The 15746-nt window shown below is 55.4% G+C and overlaps 1 protein-coding gene across 1 annotated transcript; it reads left to right on the top strand.

The window, feature by feature from the left end:
• Nucleotides 1–1175: 1175 nt before the first annotated feature.
• VPS37C (VPS37C subunit of ESCRT-I) lies at nucleotides 1176–11306 on the top strand. The gene is given in 6 exon segments (XM_020976104.2): nucleotides 1176–1290; nucleotides 3219–3327; nucleotides 7385–7556; nucleotides 10113–10195; nucleotides 10481–10700; nucleotides 10703–11306. Coding segments are annotated over 6 exon segments (1200 nt in total). The 5' UTR covers nucleotides 1176–1189; the 3' UTR covers nucleotides 11218–11306.
• Nucleotides 11307–15746: the final 4440 nt, after the last annotated feature.

Raw genomic sequence — 15746 nt, 5'->3', positions numbered from 1 at the left:
AAGGCAGGAGAGCCCTGCATGTGGGTCCTGGCCAAGTGACCACAGGCAGGTCACCTAACTGCCCTGAGCCCCAAGTAGAAACAGTCTGTTCTGTGGAGAAAACCTGTGATTGCGTAATTATAAGCATCAAATGAGATGACATATGGCCAGTGCTTTGAAAAGCTTAGCGCGCTGTGAAATGTCAGTCATCCTCATCCCCCAATATTTGAGCTGGGAGGAGCCGTTTAAATGTCGAAGCCCAGCGTGGGACATCAGAACAGGAATCCCCTTCCCTCCTGTGCCTGATGAGTCGTCTTCCAGCTTCCCTGAAAACCTTCCACAAAGAGGAGCCCGCTGCCACTGTTACTGCTACTGTCGCTGCCACCACCACTGTCACCATCTGTGCCATGAGAGGGTCCTTCACAGGGACGCAGCCTCTTTTACTTTTTGCTTGCTTGACTTGTCACGTAGTTTTTCCTCCCATCAAGGTGGAGTTTGCCTCTTCACCTCCCACCACCCTAGTGCGGCTGCCTGGGGCCCAGTGAAGCGGGCATCTCGCCTGTCCCCACAGCAGCCCTGCAGATACTTGCAGGCGGCTTGCCCTCTGTCGTCCTCTCAGCTCGTAAGGACCTATGGCTCTGGGTCTGGAGGGACACTCAGATCATCCATCACCTGCCTTCCTGCCCCTTACCCCCTCCCTGTCCTGAGAGATTTCTGCCTTGTGGCCCTCCCTCTGGTCACTTCCTACCAGGACCTCCAGCCGGTCATGTGCGCCCTTTCAGACCCGACCCTCTGGACTTCCTTCTCTGTCCTGGGAAGAGTGTATTGGGAAGCGACAGCAGTCACTGGAGAGCAGTGCCCACAATGGTTCTTTTTAAATATACATTTTAAACGATCTCTTGTTACATCACCTAACTTTTCCCTTGCCCCTCCCCTCCCCAGTCCCAAGCATTGCAGCAAAGATTAAGCTCCTACTGTGTGCTGGATATTGGGCGTACAAGCACAAAGAATAAAACAATCTCCGTTCCCAGGGAGCTTCCATTCTAATAAAGGAGACGAGAACCGTGCACTTCTACACATAAATAGAAAAAGACCAATCTGTGCCCAGCGCTAAGTACACGCTAGCTGGCCGTTGGGGAGATCAGGAAGGCTTTGTGTGGTGACGGCATCTTAAAGGACAAGAGAGGAAGGGAGGGAGTGTGCGCCAGGCATGGGGACGGTCCGTGCAAAGGCGTGGAGATGGGAGAGCGAGGGACAGAGGGAAGGTGCTCTTGGCTTCATTGCAGGGTCGGGTTCAGTGAGGCTGGGAAGGTAGGTAGGAGCCAAACCCAAGAGGGGATTGACAGTTTGTGCTAATAGGAAGCCCTGGGCATGAGTTGGGTGAGGGAGTCGCATGGCCAGATTGGTATTTCAGGAAGTGTGATGTGGTTAGAAATGCAGTTCCCTTCATACTTTGGCTGGTGGGTGAATTCTTGATTTGTGCATAGAAAATGGGATTGTTCGAATAGCTGAGCAGATTTCCCATGGCACTTGGTCCCAGGGAGAAAGTGACAGTCATCCAGAACCTCCAGGAGGTTCCTTACACCGATGAGGAAGGTTGTTGTTTGTGGGAAGCAGGGGGAGAAGCCAAGGGCTGAGGGCTGGGGTTCCCAAGCCAGGCTTCCCTTCCTGCTTCTCCCACTGCTCGCTAGCTATCTGCCCTGCCCCACGTCCCTTCCGTCCTCTCTGATCTTCCGTGAGGGCGGCTCCGAACGTTGCACTGCCCAGATGGTGGAAGTCCTGGCTCCTTGTTCAGCGGCCCAGCCCTGCCCCACACTTGGCCCCAAGCTGCCTCTCCTTTGCAGCCTTGAGACCCCCTGCTCCCCTTTAGCAAGCCCTCGGGCTGCTTCTCCTGCGCAGCCGCTCCCCCCCCCCCCCCGTGCCTGCATGCCCCCTTCCTCCTTTCTACACCTTAGAACCCCTCATTTCCTTGAGGACGTATCCAGCATCGCCTTCTCTGTACCCAGCAGTGGTGGTTCATTCTCCCTTTGGCGCCTGTGGAGCTGCCGTTTGCACATTGCAATGCTTTCTGGTAAATTTGTGAGGCCGTGGCCAGTAATAGCCCATTCCTCCTGGTGGTGTCCGGGGCCCCTCAGGCAGGTCATGGCTGGGGAGCTGGGTGCCAGGCCCTCTGCAATAGGGACTTTTGCCCCATCAGCTCATAAGGCACCAGATACTGAGGGGTGAATCATCAGTAAGCCGGCTCATTGTTTTCCGTGGCCTGTGCTTCCTGGGCGACTTGCCGGGTCCCCAGACAGTTGGCAGGGCTTTGTTCCTCTGCCGCTGAGGCTGCTGTGTTTCCTGGGGCGGTTGTTTCTGTCAGGCTGTCTTTGTCTTTCTGCCCCCTGCCTTCCTGAGTATCTCACCAGGCAGAGCTCTGCTCCTGATCCGTTTAGGTCCCAGGGCCTCAGGCTTGGCTTTCAAAGGGTGGCGGTCCTTCCTCTTTCTTTTTCTCCCTGGCCGTCTGCAGTGGCATTGCCCTGAGATTTGATATTCTTCAAAGCAAGGTGACCTAAGAGCACATGCAGCCCAGAAGGGCCGTCTCTGGGCCAAGGGACCTTTTTTCATTGCCCCAGTGCTCCCCGGTACCAGCGCAGCTACATTTCAGACTTGACAACAGTCTTGTTTCTGTGGCCGTCGGTGAGGCCCGCTGTTGGGAAGAATACCTGGGGGGAACCTGATGGTTTGTGGCTAAATTTAACAGGACGGCTTGCCCGAGGCTCCAGGACTGAGGCCGGGAAATGCCTCTAGAGGGACGTGCAGAGTATTTCTGGCCAGCCGAGGTCCCGGGCCGTGAGGGCACTGTAGAAATCTGGGACCTGGGGGAAACGTTTCTGCTCCTCCTGCTTGTCCCCCCACCTGCTGCCTTCTCCCTTTTCTTCCCCTGGGATTCCAGTGGCCGGGGGTGACCCATGATGTCATGGAAGGAGCACCGGGTTTGGATGGCGGCTCTGCTCTGAATTACTGGTGTGACCCGGGGCTAATTACTGTGTGCTTCAGCTTCCCTCTCTGTAAAGTTCTGCTCCTGTGTGTGCCTGGCAGAGCCTCCAGGCCTCCATCGACTCGGACCCCTTTAGAGCTTCCCAGCAAGGCCGCGAGCTCCTGGGGAGCCCTCCTGTTGTCCCGTCTGTGGATGCGCTCGTCACAGAGTGCTCTCCCTCCACTGACCCTCTGCCCTTTCTCTCCTTCTTCTTCTGCAGTTGTTCCCCGAGGAAGATGGAAGACCTGAGGGACTGGACGGTGGAGGAACTAGAGAAGTTGCAGGATGACCCCGAGGAGATTGACCGTCTGGTCATGGAGTCACCCGAGGTAAAACACATCACCAACATCTGTGTGGAGCTTTCTAGGTTTGCTAACCGTGGGAGGGAGGCACTGTGATTATCTCCAGCTTACAGATGGGGAAACTGAGGCAGGCAGTGGCGAAGTGATGTGCCCAGGGTCACACGGCTGTCTGAAGTAGAGTCTGACCTCAGGTCTTCTCGACCCTGAGTCCCAGAGCAAAGGTGACTGTAATAACAGCAGCAGCAGCAGTAACAGTAACTGGCATTTCTGTAGTGTGCTTGACATCTGTCCTCACATTGCGTCCTCTCCCCGGCCTTGGGATCCAGCAGAGCAGGATGAGGGGGCCTGGAGAAGGCCGCTGAGTTCTCGGGAGACCTTGACGTTCTCCCCCCACCCTTCTCCGCCACGGGATGTTTGAGGGGGCGTGGATGTGGTGTGCCTGATCTTGAGGCGTTTCTGGGCAGTCCTGTGACCCCCCCAGAGCCTCTGGTGCTGGGCTGAAGGCTTGACATCCCTAGTTCATGGAGAGGCTGGAGCCTGGAAAAGAGAAGGCTGGGGCTGGGGGAGCAGAAGAGGACTGCAGACCTCAGGTGTTTGAAGGTCTGTCCTCAGAGGAGGGGCTAGCCTTTTCTGCTTGGCCCAGAGGGCACAACCGGGGTGGGGAAAAGGTACGAAAAGTCCAACTGAGGCTTGGAACAAGTTGGTACCTACCAGGGTGCCCAAGGGGCGGCAGTGATGGGGATCTCCCCACACACACTTTGGAGGTCTATGACGCTGAAGCTCTTGTTCGCATTGGCCCGGGTGGCTGCTGAAGGTTTCTCCTCACCCTCAGTCTGTGACTGGTTTTACTTATGTCTTTGTGAGTGCTGCAGATGAGAAAGCCGGGACAGGCAGGGTCTGTGATGTCTTTGGTCCTGGGAGCTCCCGGGTGAGGAGGCCCCCTCTGCCTGGGTGGCTTGGCCCCTTTTTGGCACCTTACAGGCCTGGGGATTTGGCCCAGGCTGTGACGGGCCACATGAAGGGGTGTGCCCTGGACCCAGGAGTCAGTTCTTGGCTTCAGGGCTGCCCCCCCCCCCATGCTGCCTCTGATGAAAAAGTACGTAATGATCTCTGATAGCTGTATTTAGGCGCACACACACACTAATGTCTGATAACTTGCCTTAATTTTCTCAGAGTACTTTATAGAAGGGATCCCATTTGAGCCTCACAACAATGCTTCAGGAAGGTTTTCCAAGTGTTACTGTCTCTATTTGAGAGGTGAGGAAACTGAGGCTTGGAGGGGTTCTATGATAGGATGTGTCTGAGGTGAGGTTTGAGCCCAGGTCCTCCTGGCCTGGTGCCCTACCCCCGCTGCCTCTCACCACACTAACATATGATACTGAGGTCTCCTGAGTTGCAAGATGCTGGCCACTGGGGAAGTCACGGGTGCAGCGAGGCCATGGGAGGAGGGATGGACTGCGGATGAGTTTCACTTGTTCGTCCTTGATTCTCGAAGAGGACCATGACCTTAGGGGGTGAGGCCATGACACGTGAGTGACTTGGATTTCAGTGAGGCAGGACTGTGCAATGTCACCAGCCTTACGTTCTCAGTGGCCAGATATGGGCCAGGATGCCTGGAAATGGCCCAGGATGCAGTGGGAGACTTTGGCTTTTTAAAGCGGAGGTCTTGAGTGAACCCATCTTAGTTTGACTGAGGCAACACCCATTCGGTGATTCAGGCTAGGTAAAAAAAAGAACAGAAAAACCCAAACCAGCATCTGGGGCTCCAAGCTATTGCTCATAACCCAAGAAAGAGGAGCTTGGAGTCACTGCTGATGACCCTGCTTACTCCTAGGACCAAAAATGGCCAAGAAAATGTCGGGCCTCCAGAGGGATGTTTGCAAGGTGAGCAGGCAGGGGAATGGCCTCCGCTGTGAGACCCTGGTGCATACACAGGTGGGGACTTGGGACAAAGCCCTGGCCCCTGTGTCCCCAAGAGATCCCAAGAATGAGAAGGGAAATGAGGAAGAGGATGGGGGCCTGCATTCATCTCTAGGAGCCAGGGTGGGAAGCTGAGGGGTTCGTTTTGTGGCCTGGAGTCAGTAGGGAGCTATTGGAGATTCTTGAGTAGGAGAGTAACCTGGCTTTGTTGCATTACATGGAGGATGGTTTGGAGGGGGGGATGAGGGGAGGAAGGGATTCAGACGCTGCGCTTGTGCATGTGGCCTTGGGGTGGATGTGAAGGAAGCCGGGGAGAGTGCACCGTCACTGGGTGAAAAGATGAAATTGGCAAGGAGCCACGGGGAGTTTGGCACGTGGTTTAAAAAGCAACAATTGTATGAATCTTGGCTGGAGACATGGCTGCCCTGCAGGGGCAGCTGGAGCTTGGACTCTGGGGCCCTGTGTGGGCCCAGGGCAGGTGTGGATGCGCCTGAAGGTCCTTCCCAGCTCGTAATCACGATCCTAGGTGAAAAATCCTCAGCAGGCTTAAGCTGTCTATAAATAAACTCCACAGGAGTCAGCAACACGATGTGGCTGCTGGAAACACCAATAAGGTCACAGGCGGCATTACTGGATGGGCGGCCCCTCAAGCGAAGCAGGGGAGGGTCTCTGGAGGGCACCACTTACCCATGGGAGCAGCGAGGAAGGGGGTGGGGTAGGGTCGGAGACCAGGTCAGAGGAGGTGAAAGAACCGCCCCGTGTGGTCTGGGGCTGGGGGCGGGTCTGAGCCACCCGGTATTCTCTCATCCAGTAGCACCCCAGAGTGGCAATGACCTCTGGCCTTGAGGGTCATGTCAGAGCAGGGGGGCTCTTCAAGCTAGAGGGACTTCTGAGGGCCTTGTAGCCAGTGTGGCCACAGCAGCTCTGAAGGCCTTCTACCCGGTAGCAGAGAGGCCACAGGACACCTGCCACGCCGTTGGGCTTGTGGGAGAGCCGTGCCAGAGAAACCACGAGGCCATCGCTCCCATTGGCAGATAGGGGCCTGAGGCTCGTACGGGCTGAGTGACTCCACCAAGGTCACAGAGACAGTGGCTTCTCTGACTCAATGTCCTCTGCGTTCTGCCTTGTCTCCTTGGAGAGCCCTGTGGCCATCCGAGCTCCAAGGTTGGGGGCTTCAGCTATGGGTGGAGAAGGCCTGGGGGGGTAGGCGGGGGGGGCAGAGCCACTTATTGGGGAGGAGGGGGTGTTATAAATCTAGAGCTGCCGTATTTCTTTACCAGTGGGTTCTTCTCTCTAAGGAGGTTTTCTCAAGGCTGATGCTTAAGAAAAAAAAAGCTTTTCTCCATCCTGCGAGCATTCCTGGGGCTTCCTGGGAGGAGGGAATCAGAGACCTAGGCCCAATGGGGGCACGTTTTGGGCTTGCTGAACCAAGGGAGCGCTGCCTTGGGGTTTCCCTGTTCCCAGACACGAGCAGGAGCGGCCATGCGTCAGTCCCCAGGGCTGTGGCAATACGCTCCTCTCCTACTTGTGTGTCCTCAGGGTGAAAGTATAGGTAGATTCTGCAGAGGTCCAGCTCAGCTTGCTGCTGAGAGGTCCAGAACAGGAAGCCCTTTTCACCCTTGAGGTCACGGCCAAGTCCCTGATCCCGTGGCCTTGGACAGCACGTCCCGGGACGCTTGGGGCAGACAGAAGGCTGCGCTCGACAGGCCCGTGGTCAGAGCCAAGACCGTGCTCGGCTTCTTTCCTCAACGATGGGAGAGGCAGCACCGCCTAGAGCAGCGCTTCTTCAACTGGGTCCAGACTCCTGTGGGATCGCGAAAAATTTGGCAACAGAAAAGATTTCTGAATGTGCAGCAACCGAAAACTAAGTAAAAATCCAACGCGTAATGCGCCTGAGGTATTTGCCCCCAGGCCGCGCAGTGCCAAGTTTAAGAAGCCCTGGCCTAGAGGACGGGAGTGCTGGATCTAGAGCCAGGATAGCTGGGTTCAAATCCTTCCTCCAACACTTAGGAGATGTGTGACCCTGCGTAAGTCATTTCGCCCTGACTGCCTCAGTTTCCTCATCTGTGTCAATGCTGGGCTTACCCCACCTCCTCACCCTGCCCACGCCGTCAAGTAATTGGGAGGTGAGAGCCCCCTATCACCAGGGTCTCTTTCTTCCTAGGTCCAGGACCTGCAGCTAGAGCGGGAGATGGCGCTCGCCACCAACCGGAGCTTGGCCGAGCAAAACCTCGTCTTCCAGGCGCCCCTGGAGATCAGCCGCTCCAACCTCTTAGACAAGTACCAGGAGCTCCAGAAGCTGGTGGAGAAGTGCCAGGAACAGAAGGCCAAGCTGGGTGAGCTGCCAGCGAGCCCCAGAAATGGCGCCTGGGGACCATTTATGTAGCGCCCTGTGCGTGGCTGGGGCTGGGGATGTGGAGAAGGAAGCAGCCCCCAGGCCCTGGCTGACCTCCAGAGGGCTGTGGGTCCCCAGGATAGTAATAGCCAGTGTTAGCCCTTAGATAAGGGAGCGTTTATTAAGTGCTTTCTGTGTGCCCAGCTCTGTGCTGGGCCCTGGGAATACACATGGTAACATCAGAAGGGGCCTGCCCTCAAGGTGGAGATGACCCAGGTGGGGAAGGTTTCAGCTGCAGGTTGGGCAGAAAGGTCCCAGGGTCCTTAGGAGCAGTGGCCAAGCGGGCAGTCAGGCCTCTTTAATGTCATCACCACTGACCAAATCCCACCAGCTTCTGAGGTTGTGACGAGCACCTCCCCAGGATGACGGCTCTCGACCCTGGCTGTGAGCCTTGCCATCCTAAACCTCTCGGCCTCAGGGTCCTGGTGGCGGAGGCCGAGGTGGGGCGGGGGGTCTGACCCGCCTTGTGGCTCTCCCCATCGCTCTCCCTGCTGTGGCTCAGTGAGTGGCGGTCGGCTGGCCGCTGGGGGGACCGGCCGGCCGAGGGGCCCTCCGGATGGTGGATGGCGATCGATGGCCGTGAGGGCCAGGCTGGAAGCAGGCCCTGGGGGGCCCCCGGGGCCCTCCTGCCTAACTGCCGGTTGGTAGCAGTTGATCCACAGTTGTGCTGGGGTGGCTTGAGGAAGGCAGGTCATCTCTCACCTCAGTGAGGGCAGGGTATGTGGGCGGCAGCAGCCCTGCTGGTCTGGGAGGCTCTGGGGCTCAGGGTGGGCTGTCTTCATTAGGGAGGGTCTGAGGGGAGAGAGATGGTCAAGGTGCTGGTGCCAGGAGGTCTGAGCGGCCTCGCCTGAGGGGCTCTTATAGCTTCATCGAGGCTGAGCTGCCTGCGTGTGTGAGTGTGTGTATGTGTGTATGAATGTGTATGTGTGCACGTGTGCATGTGTATATGCGTGTGCATGTGTGTGTGCATGTGTGTATGCATATGTGCGCGCGCGCGTGCGCGCGTGTGTGTGTGTGTGTGTGTGTGTGTGTGTGTGTGTGTAGCTTAGGACTGTAGAGGGAGGGATTGGCCTTGTCGCTACTGTGGGTTCTGGTGAGAAATCCATGAATGGATGACAAAGCGTTTACTGAACACCTTACTGTGCACAACGGGGGAGCCCAAGGAGAAAAGCCAGGTGAACCCTGCATCCAAGGAGCTTGTGTTCTAATGGGGGAGACCCCAGGCAGAGGAATTTTGGTGGAAATGACATAAGAAAATGCATTGCTGTCTGCCTCGGGCCTTTACATCTCTGAGGCCTGGGCTAGAAGCAGAACTTGGGGCCTGGGGGTCACTCTCTTCCCAGAGATGGTGGAATCTGGGCCCTGGGCTGTCTCCACCATGGTCTGCGGGAAGATGGTGATGGTTTGACTCACCTGGCTGGGAATCAGGAAGACTTGAGTTCAAATCTGGCCTCAGAGACTTATTAGCTGTGTGACCCCAGGCAAGCCACTTTACCTTTGTCTGCCTCAGTTTCCTCATCTGTTTTTACTTTATGGAGATGATGACCATGGCTACCTCCCAGGGTGGTTGTGCGAATGAAGTGAGGTGATCTTTGTAAAGCGTGTAGCATGGTGCTTGGCACCCCATATAAACATTAGCCACCTGACGGGAGTGCCTGTCCCCTTGGGGGCAGCTGGTTAGCGTTTGGGGCTGGCAGAGTTTGCTTGGCTGGATGGCGGTTGTGGGGGCCAGGTTGGAAGCAGGGTGGTGGCTGGGGGGCGCTGCCGGCTTTGGTTGTGGTCGGTGGTAGTAGTGGTGTGGATTGGGGGGGGTCCCTTCTTCCCAGGGGGTCATTGGACTTCATGGTGGAAGCAGGACTGGTGGCCTGGAGCCCCCTGTTCTTCCCCGGATACTCACGGCCCCACCACTGTCAGGGAGATGGGAGCGACAGTTGACTCTGTCAGGAGCGTGGCATCTCCCGGCTGGCGTGTTTGCCCTGGTGCGGTGGAGTCAGGAAGACACAGATTGCCGTCCTTTCTCTGAGACCGTCCAGCTGTAGTGACCGCTCTGGGCCGCAGTTCTTCATCTGTAGAACAAGAATGACAATAATGGATGTTGGGAAGCATCCTCAGGCAGGCAGGCAGGCAGACAGCCAGCAGGCATTTATTAAGTGTGTACTGCGTCCCAGGCACCAGGCTCAGTGCTGGAGCTTAGAGACCAGCAAAGGGAAAGAGTCCCTGCCCTCAAGGAGCTTCCATTCCAGTGGGGGAGATTAGGGAGCCGCTGCGGGTGCAGGAGAGGAGGCGTCCCCGGGTGATATTTGTCCAGGGCCAACTGTGCTGGACGGAAATCTGCAGTCCCACATGGGTTGTCTCCTCCATGGGGATGTAAGCCCCTGGCCGGGGCAGGCTTCTCTTCTGTTCGTACCCCTTAGCCCCATGCTCCGTACGTTGTAAATTCTTCATAAAGGCTTCAAAGGTGTTATCGATAGGAGGATTGTTTCTCCTCTTTTTCCAGAGAAGTTCTCTGCAGTGCTGCAGCCAGGAACCTTGCTGGACCTTCTGCGGATCGAGGGCATGAAAATCGAAGAGGAATCGGAGGTAGGGGAGGCTCTCTTCCTGGCAGGAAGGAGTTGGCCACTGCCCCTGCTGCCTTCTGGGGCTTTTACAGGGGACTTGTGCCCACCTGGCCTGGGGCAGGGACGCGTGGGACGGCCTTGAACCCTTGGTCACCTCCTTCCTCCTTGGACGTCACTGTTGCCAAGGCAGTGACCTTCGGAGGAAGGTCCCTCTGCTCTGCCCTGGAGACGTGCTGGTTTTGGAGGGGAGGGCAGCCTTGAGAATGGGACTCGTCTGCCATGGTGACCTCCACTGTTTGCCTTCCAGGCCATGGCTGAGAAGTTCCTCGAGGGGGAGGTGCCCTTGGATACGTTTCTTGAGAACTTTGCCTCCATGAGGATGCTGTCCCATTTGCGCCGAGTTCGAGTGGAAAAGCTGCAGGAGTTGGTACGGAAGCCCAGGGTTTCCAAAGAGCCAGCCAGGCCCACGCTCCCACCTCAGCCAGCTATTGAGACGACCACTGCTGTGGCAGATGCCGTGCCTGCCGTCCCGCCTCGCCTGCCCCTCCTTCGGCAGGCCCCGCCTATCCACTCCCCTACAGCCCGTCTCCTAACTTACCGGTTGGTCCCACAGCCCAAGGAGCTCTACAGCCATCTCCTTTCCCTGTCACCTCCCAACCCTCCTTCCCTTACCATGTGCCTTCTGGCCCTGGCTATCCACCAGCCCAGCCTGGAGGGGCGGGCACAGGGCGCCCCTGGTCCCCACACTCATCTTCTGGACCGGGATATCCTCTGTCTCAATCTGGGAGCTCATCTTCTGGACCAATGTATCCCATGGCCCGAGGCCCAGCCCCTAGTCCAGGCTACCCTCAGCAGTCTTATTTCCCAGCAGGAGGAAGACCCCCATACCCAACTCAGGTGCCTCCCTACCCGACCCAGGCCCAGATGCCGAATTTTCCAAGGCAGCCCAGACCCTCAGGTCCTCATCAACCCCCCTACCCCACAGGCCCTGCTCTTCCCTATGGGTTTTCCACACCCCAGGGACCCGCCTGGCCTGGGTATTAGACACGATCCTCACACATTGCCTCCCCTCACTTCCACCTCGTGCCACAGACGTTGGTTCTGCCATGCTGCCTCCTAAAATTTGGGTTAAAGAGCTGTTGGCCCTGCCCATGGACTTTGGAAGGAGGCTTGACCCATGCAGGTGTGTGATAAACCAGGGATGGTGTGGCTATGATGGCATGCAGGATGTTTTCAGAACCATGGCCTGGCTTCCACGTCTGGGTCTGTAGTCAGCAGTGACCCATGGCATGAAGTCCCACTGCACCGACAGCCTTCTGGTCTACCAGCCAGTCAGGTGCTAGCCAAAGAAGGGAGGCAGATGTGGAAGCTGTTTGTGTACACACAGGCATTGAAATCAAACACAAAGAGTGTCCTCTGCTCCGCCCCCAGTGCTTCTCTGTTAACACCCTCCGGGGGACTGGCGGTTGCAGACATGTTTACGCTGGCCAAGAGATGGGAAGTAGCAGCCTTCAGATAAGCTGTCCATCACAGCCGGCTGTCTTCTCTAAGAGAGCATGTCCTGGGCTTCCCCACAAGCCTCGGTTATATGCAGGGCACTTAGTAATATTTCCCAGATCTTTTACTTAGATAACATATGCTAAAACACTAATAGGCTAAAGCCAGATAAGCTTACACCATTTTAATGGCCGGAGGCTGTGTGGGAGGCTGAGTGTCTGGGCAGTGGGGCCCACACCCCTTAAGACCTAGAACTAGATAGAAGGTGGGGTGGGCACCTGGCCCTCTGGCAGAGGCTGGGGTGCAGCTGCAGCAGAGTTAGGGGGCTCGTGTGGAGGACGTCCTGGGAATGTGCAGCCACTTTCCCTCTCCCGGGGCAGCTCTGTTGCCAGCAAGTTCCTTCTGAGCCCCAACTCTGCCCTTCAGTGCCTTTGATTTTGGCAGTCTCTTTCCCCTTCACGCCCTTTCCTTCTCCCTGTTTCTCTTAGCAAAGCTATTCTCTTGGAGAGAAGTTCTGAAAGTCACCCCCAAATGGTGTTTTCCAAATACTAATATGTCTTATTTATCTCTCCCTGCATCTTCCTTTTGTCCTTAGGACATAAACTCAAGGACAAGGCTCTCCCTTGTTTGTGGTATTGGCAGCATCTGTTAGATTTTGGGTGCCCGATGCCTGTTAAGTAATAAGGGTGGTAAGAACAGATCCAGAAGGGTTTGGTGGACAGAACATTAATTTGGTTCTTTCTGAAATCAGTTTAGTCACTCGGTCATCCTCTGGAGCTGCTATTGATCTGGAAGTTGAACGTACCTTGGACTGTCCAAGTCTGAATTGCTAAACATCTGACAGAACTTGAATGATGGGGGTGCTCTGTCAGTTTCGATTTCTGGTGCCCCAAATGAAGGGTTGGTAATGCCAGATTAAGTTTTCTTAATATATTGCCAAATTCTGCTTGCTTTCCCATAAATTATTTATAAAAAGAAATTACTAATGAGCTCAGTTGTGTTGAATTTTTGCTTGTGAATTAGCCGGATGATGTCCGTCATCTATGATTAATCACTACAATAAAACCAGAAGCGGTCCGTGCTGTGTCCTGGCTATGGTGGATTTGTAGAGTGAAGACCCGTCTGTTTGGAAGGTGCAATCGATCTTGGGTAGCCTTGCTCGGTGGAAACACTTCCCTTCATCTCTATCAATAAAGCCCTGTCCTCGTCCATCCATCTCCTGCCCTCAGATCTCTGGCCAGCTCCCTGGGGCCTCATTGATGCAGCACTCACTTCCCTTAATCGCCCAGACTTTGGCTTCCTTTCTCTGCCATGAGCATCTCCCCCGTGCTTTTCTGCTGGGCAAGCTCTCCCAGCCCTGGCTGGCTTCAGCTCGCCATTTTGTAAGGACTGAGCCCCCGTCTAACCCAGCACAGCCCCCCTGTGAGTACTGTCCAACCTCCTCTGTGGAGCTGCTGACCGTGGAGAATTCTGGCCCTGCCATCGACAGGGGTGGCACAAGAATGTGGCCTGCGTGTGCCGCCCATGCGCCCAGGAAACACCAGTCGGCATTCAAACCCGGGGGTCAGAGCTGTCAGCGTGTTAGGTGTGTGGGTGTGGGGGTGGTGTGTGTGGGATTCTGACCAGTGGGACTGAGGAGCAGAGCCATTCCCTGGTGAGCTCACCAGCTTCCCCCGTTGTTCTAGGGTCGCTGCCCCTGTGGGGTGAGCACAAAGTTTTCTGAGAGCTGTTCTCCTTACTGGGAGTCAGGAGAAGGGCAGCTTGAGTAGAGCTTGAGGTCAGAAGAGGCAAAGGTTTGAATTCCCCCTTATTACTAACAAGCTGTGTGAGCCTTGGCAAATCGCTTCCCTTTTCTGAACCTCAGTTTTCTGATCTGTAGATGGGGCTAGCAACAGCACCTCCCTCTCGGGGTTTCTGTGAGGATCTAATGGAACTTTAAAGGGCTCTGCCTGCTGCTGCTAAGGTCAAAGGCTGCAGAAATGTAAGGGACCCCAAATGTCATCAAGTCACTCCTCCCCCACCTTGTACATAGGGAAATAGAGGGTCAGAGAGAAGGCCCTGCCCTTGCAGTGAATTACGGGCTGGATTTGAACTCTTCGTTGACTCCCAAGGCGTTGGCTGATCCCAGGATGTCACTGGCCCAGTGACAAGTGGTCAGTGAGTGATACTCTGAGAGATGGATGAAGAGACAGACACGTATGCTATTTCTCAATGACCGTCTAGTCACGGGAGCATCCCAAGAGTCCCCTGCCAGTGGTAACTGAGGGTGGATGCTGACCCCTTGATCAAGACCAGAGGTAAAGCAGATTTCCACATGCCTCCCTGCAAACGCACCATCCGTCTAGGCTCATTAGGATGAGAAGCGCAGCTAAAGGCCGGCGGACTTGGCTCCATGTTATAATGAGCTTCTATGGGACATTTCCTGGCTCCTCATGGTGTGCAGACATACAATTGGCCAGACCCCTGGGAGACGGAGCACAGGCCTGCTTTGGAAGAGGCGAGTCCTAATGTCCCCTTGGGAAGCAGCATTAGGTGGGCTTTGTGTTGGTACCAAAGTGGGCCGTTTTTATAAAATATTTACGTACTAACTTGTAAGGAAAGGATTTTATGTGCACACTTGTTAGAGGAGTATAAGCTCACTACTGTTTTCCCTCCATAGACATTCGCACAGTCCCCACCCCGTCACTCACATACACAGCTCCGACACCCACTCACTCCTGGAGATGTCTTGGGCACGCCCTACCATGTAAGGGCTCTTGCTACATAGCTGAGCTAGTCATGGCATAGTCAGCCGACCCTGGAGAATGAAAGAGATATCTAACTTAGTGAAGAGCTTGGCCGTCTGGGGTGAGGGACTCTAGCCAATGCCGACACCATCTCGGCTCCATTTTCAGCTGTGCAGTCACATAGGCCTCGAGTAATGGGGATTTACCATCTCCTTCCAGGAGGGGCTAACTGGGACCAGAGCTATGTCAAGATAGTCGGTCTCAGTCTTAAGTCCACGTCTCCCAGCCTCGTTTTTGCCACCCATAGGATAAGGAGGTTGGGAGAAAGAAGCCCTAAGGGGCTTCTGAGCTCGGGCGGGACGTCCCTTTTGTGTGTGTGGCGTCATCCTGCTTCCTGAGCGTGGGGGAGCTCCTTTCTGTGGCTCGCTTTTACTGTGAGTTATTTTATTAATGAGACGTTTATTGAGTAGTGATGTCACTTGGAACTTCATAAAAGCTATGCACCTTTTACTGGTCTGGAGGCTGGAAAAATAACCCAGTGGTGGGAGAGCTCCGTGCCTGAGGCTCTACTTTTCTGATAATTTAGACTTTTAATAATAATTAAGGTTTGGTTGGCAATTCACTGAGAATGTGAGGGCTGGAGATGCCGGCTAATGGACTAGATGAGTTTTCTTTGCATGGAAAAGATCCAAGAATGTCCATACGCACTTGGGCAAAAATGGGCCCAGGAAGGGCTTGAGGAGGCCGGCCTTCTGCCAATCAGACAAGCTCCAGGGCCTCGAGACTGAGTGTAGGAACATGAAGGGAATTTGAGGGATGGAATCGAGGCCTAAAGAGCAGACCAGTCGGTCCAGGTGAGGCATTTCAGCCTTAGGCTGCTGACCTACGCTCTAGTGACCCACGAGCAAGGCCCTAATTTTGTGCCAGTAGGTTGGGTTCCCAAACCAGGGCCAGTGCTTCGTAACCATTGTTGGAAGCAAGATCGCAGCTTACCTCGGCTGAGTGTCTGTCACATGCCTGGCCCTGTGTGGGCGCTCATCCTGTGTGAGGCTGACGGTGCCACCCACTGCCATGAGATCTCATGAGAGGAGGGAGCAGTTAGCTCATGGGCCTGGGGGAGGACCAAATGACCTCTGGGGCGAATGTCCAGGGCTAGTTTCTGGCCCTCTCTGTCTCACTCTGTCTCTCAGACACAGACACACACCCACACCCACATGCACACATACACACGTCTGAGTGTACACACACACACACACACACACACACACGGCAAACATGCCTGGTTTTCTTTGTGCTCACATTTGCATCCCTTCTTGTCTCGGGATCTCTGAAATGAAATCTCAGGGAATG

The sequence above is a fragment of the Phascolarctos cinereus genome, unplaced genomic scaffold, assembly GCF_003287225.1.
Source record: "Phascolarctos cinereus isolate Bilbo 61053 unplaced genomic scaffold, phaCin_HiC Scaffold_9;HRSCAF=440, whole genome shotgun sequence".
NCBI lineage: Eukaryota > Metazoa > Chordata > Mammalia > Diprotodontia > Phascolarctidae > Phascolarctos > Phascolarctos cinereus.
The sequence above is the reverse complement of the archived record's forward strand: the minus strand, read 5'-3'. Positions and strand labels throughout refer to the sequence as shown.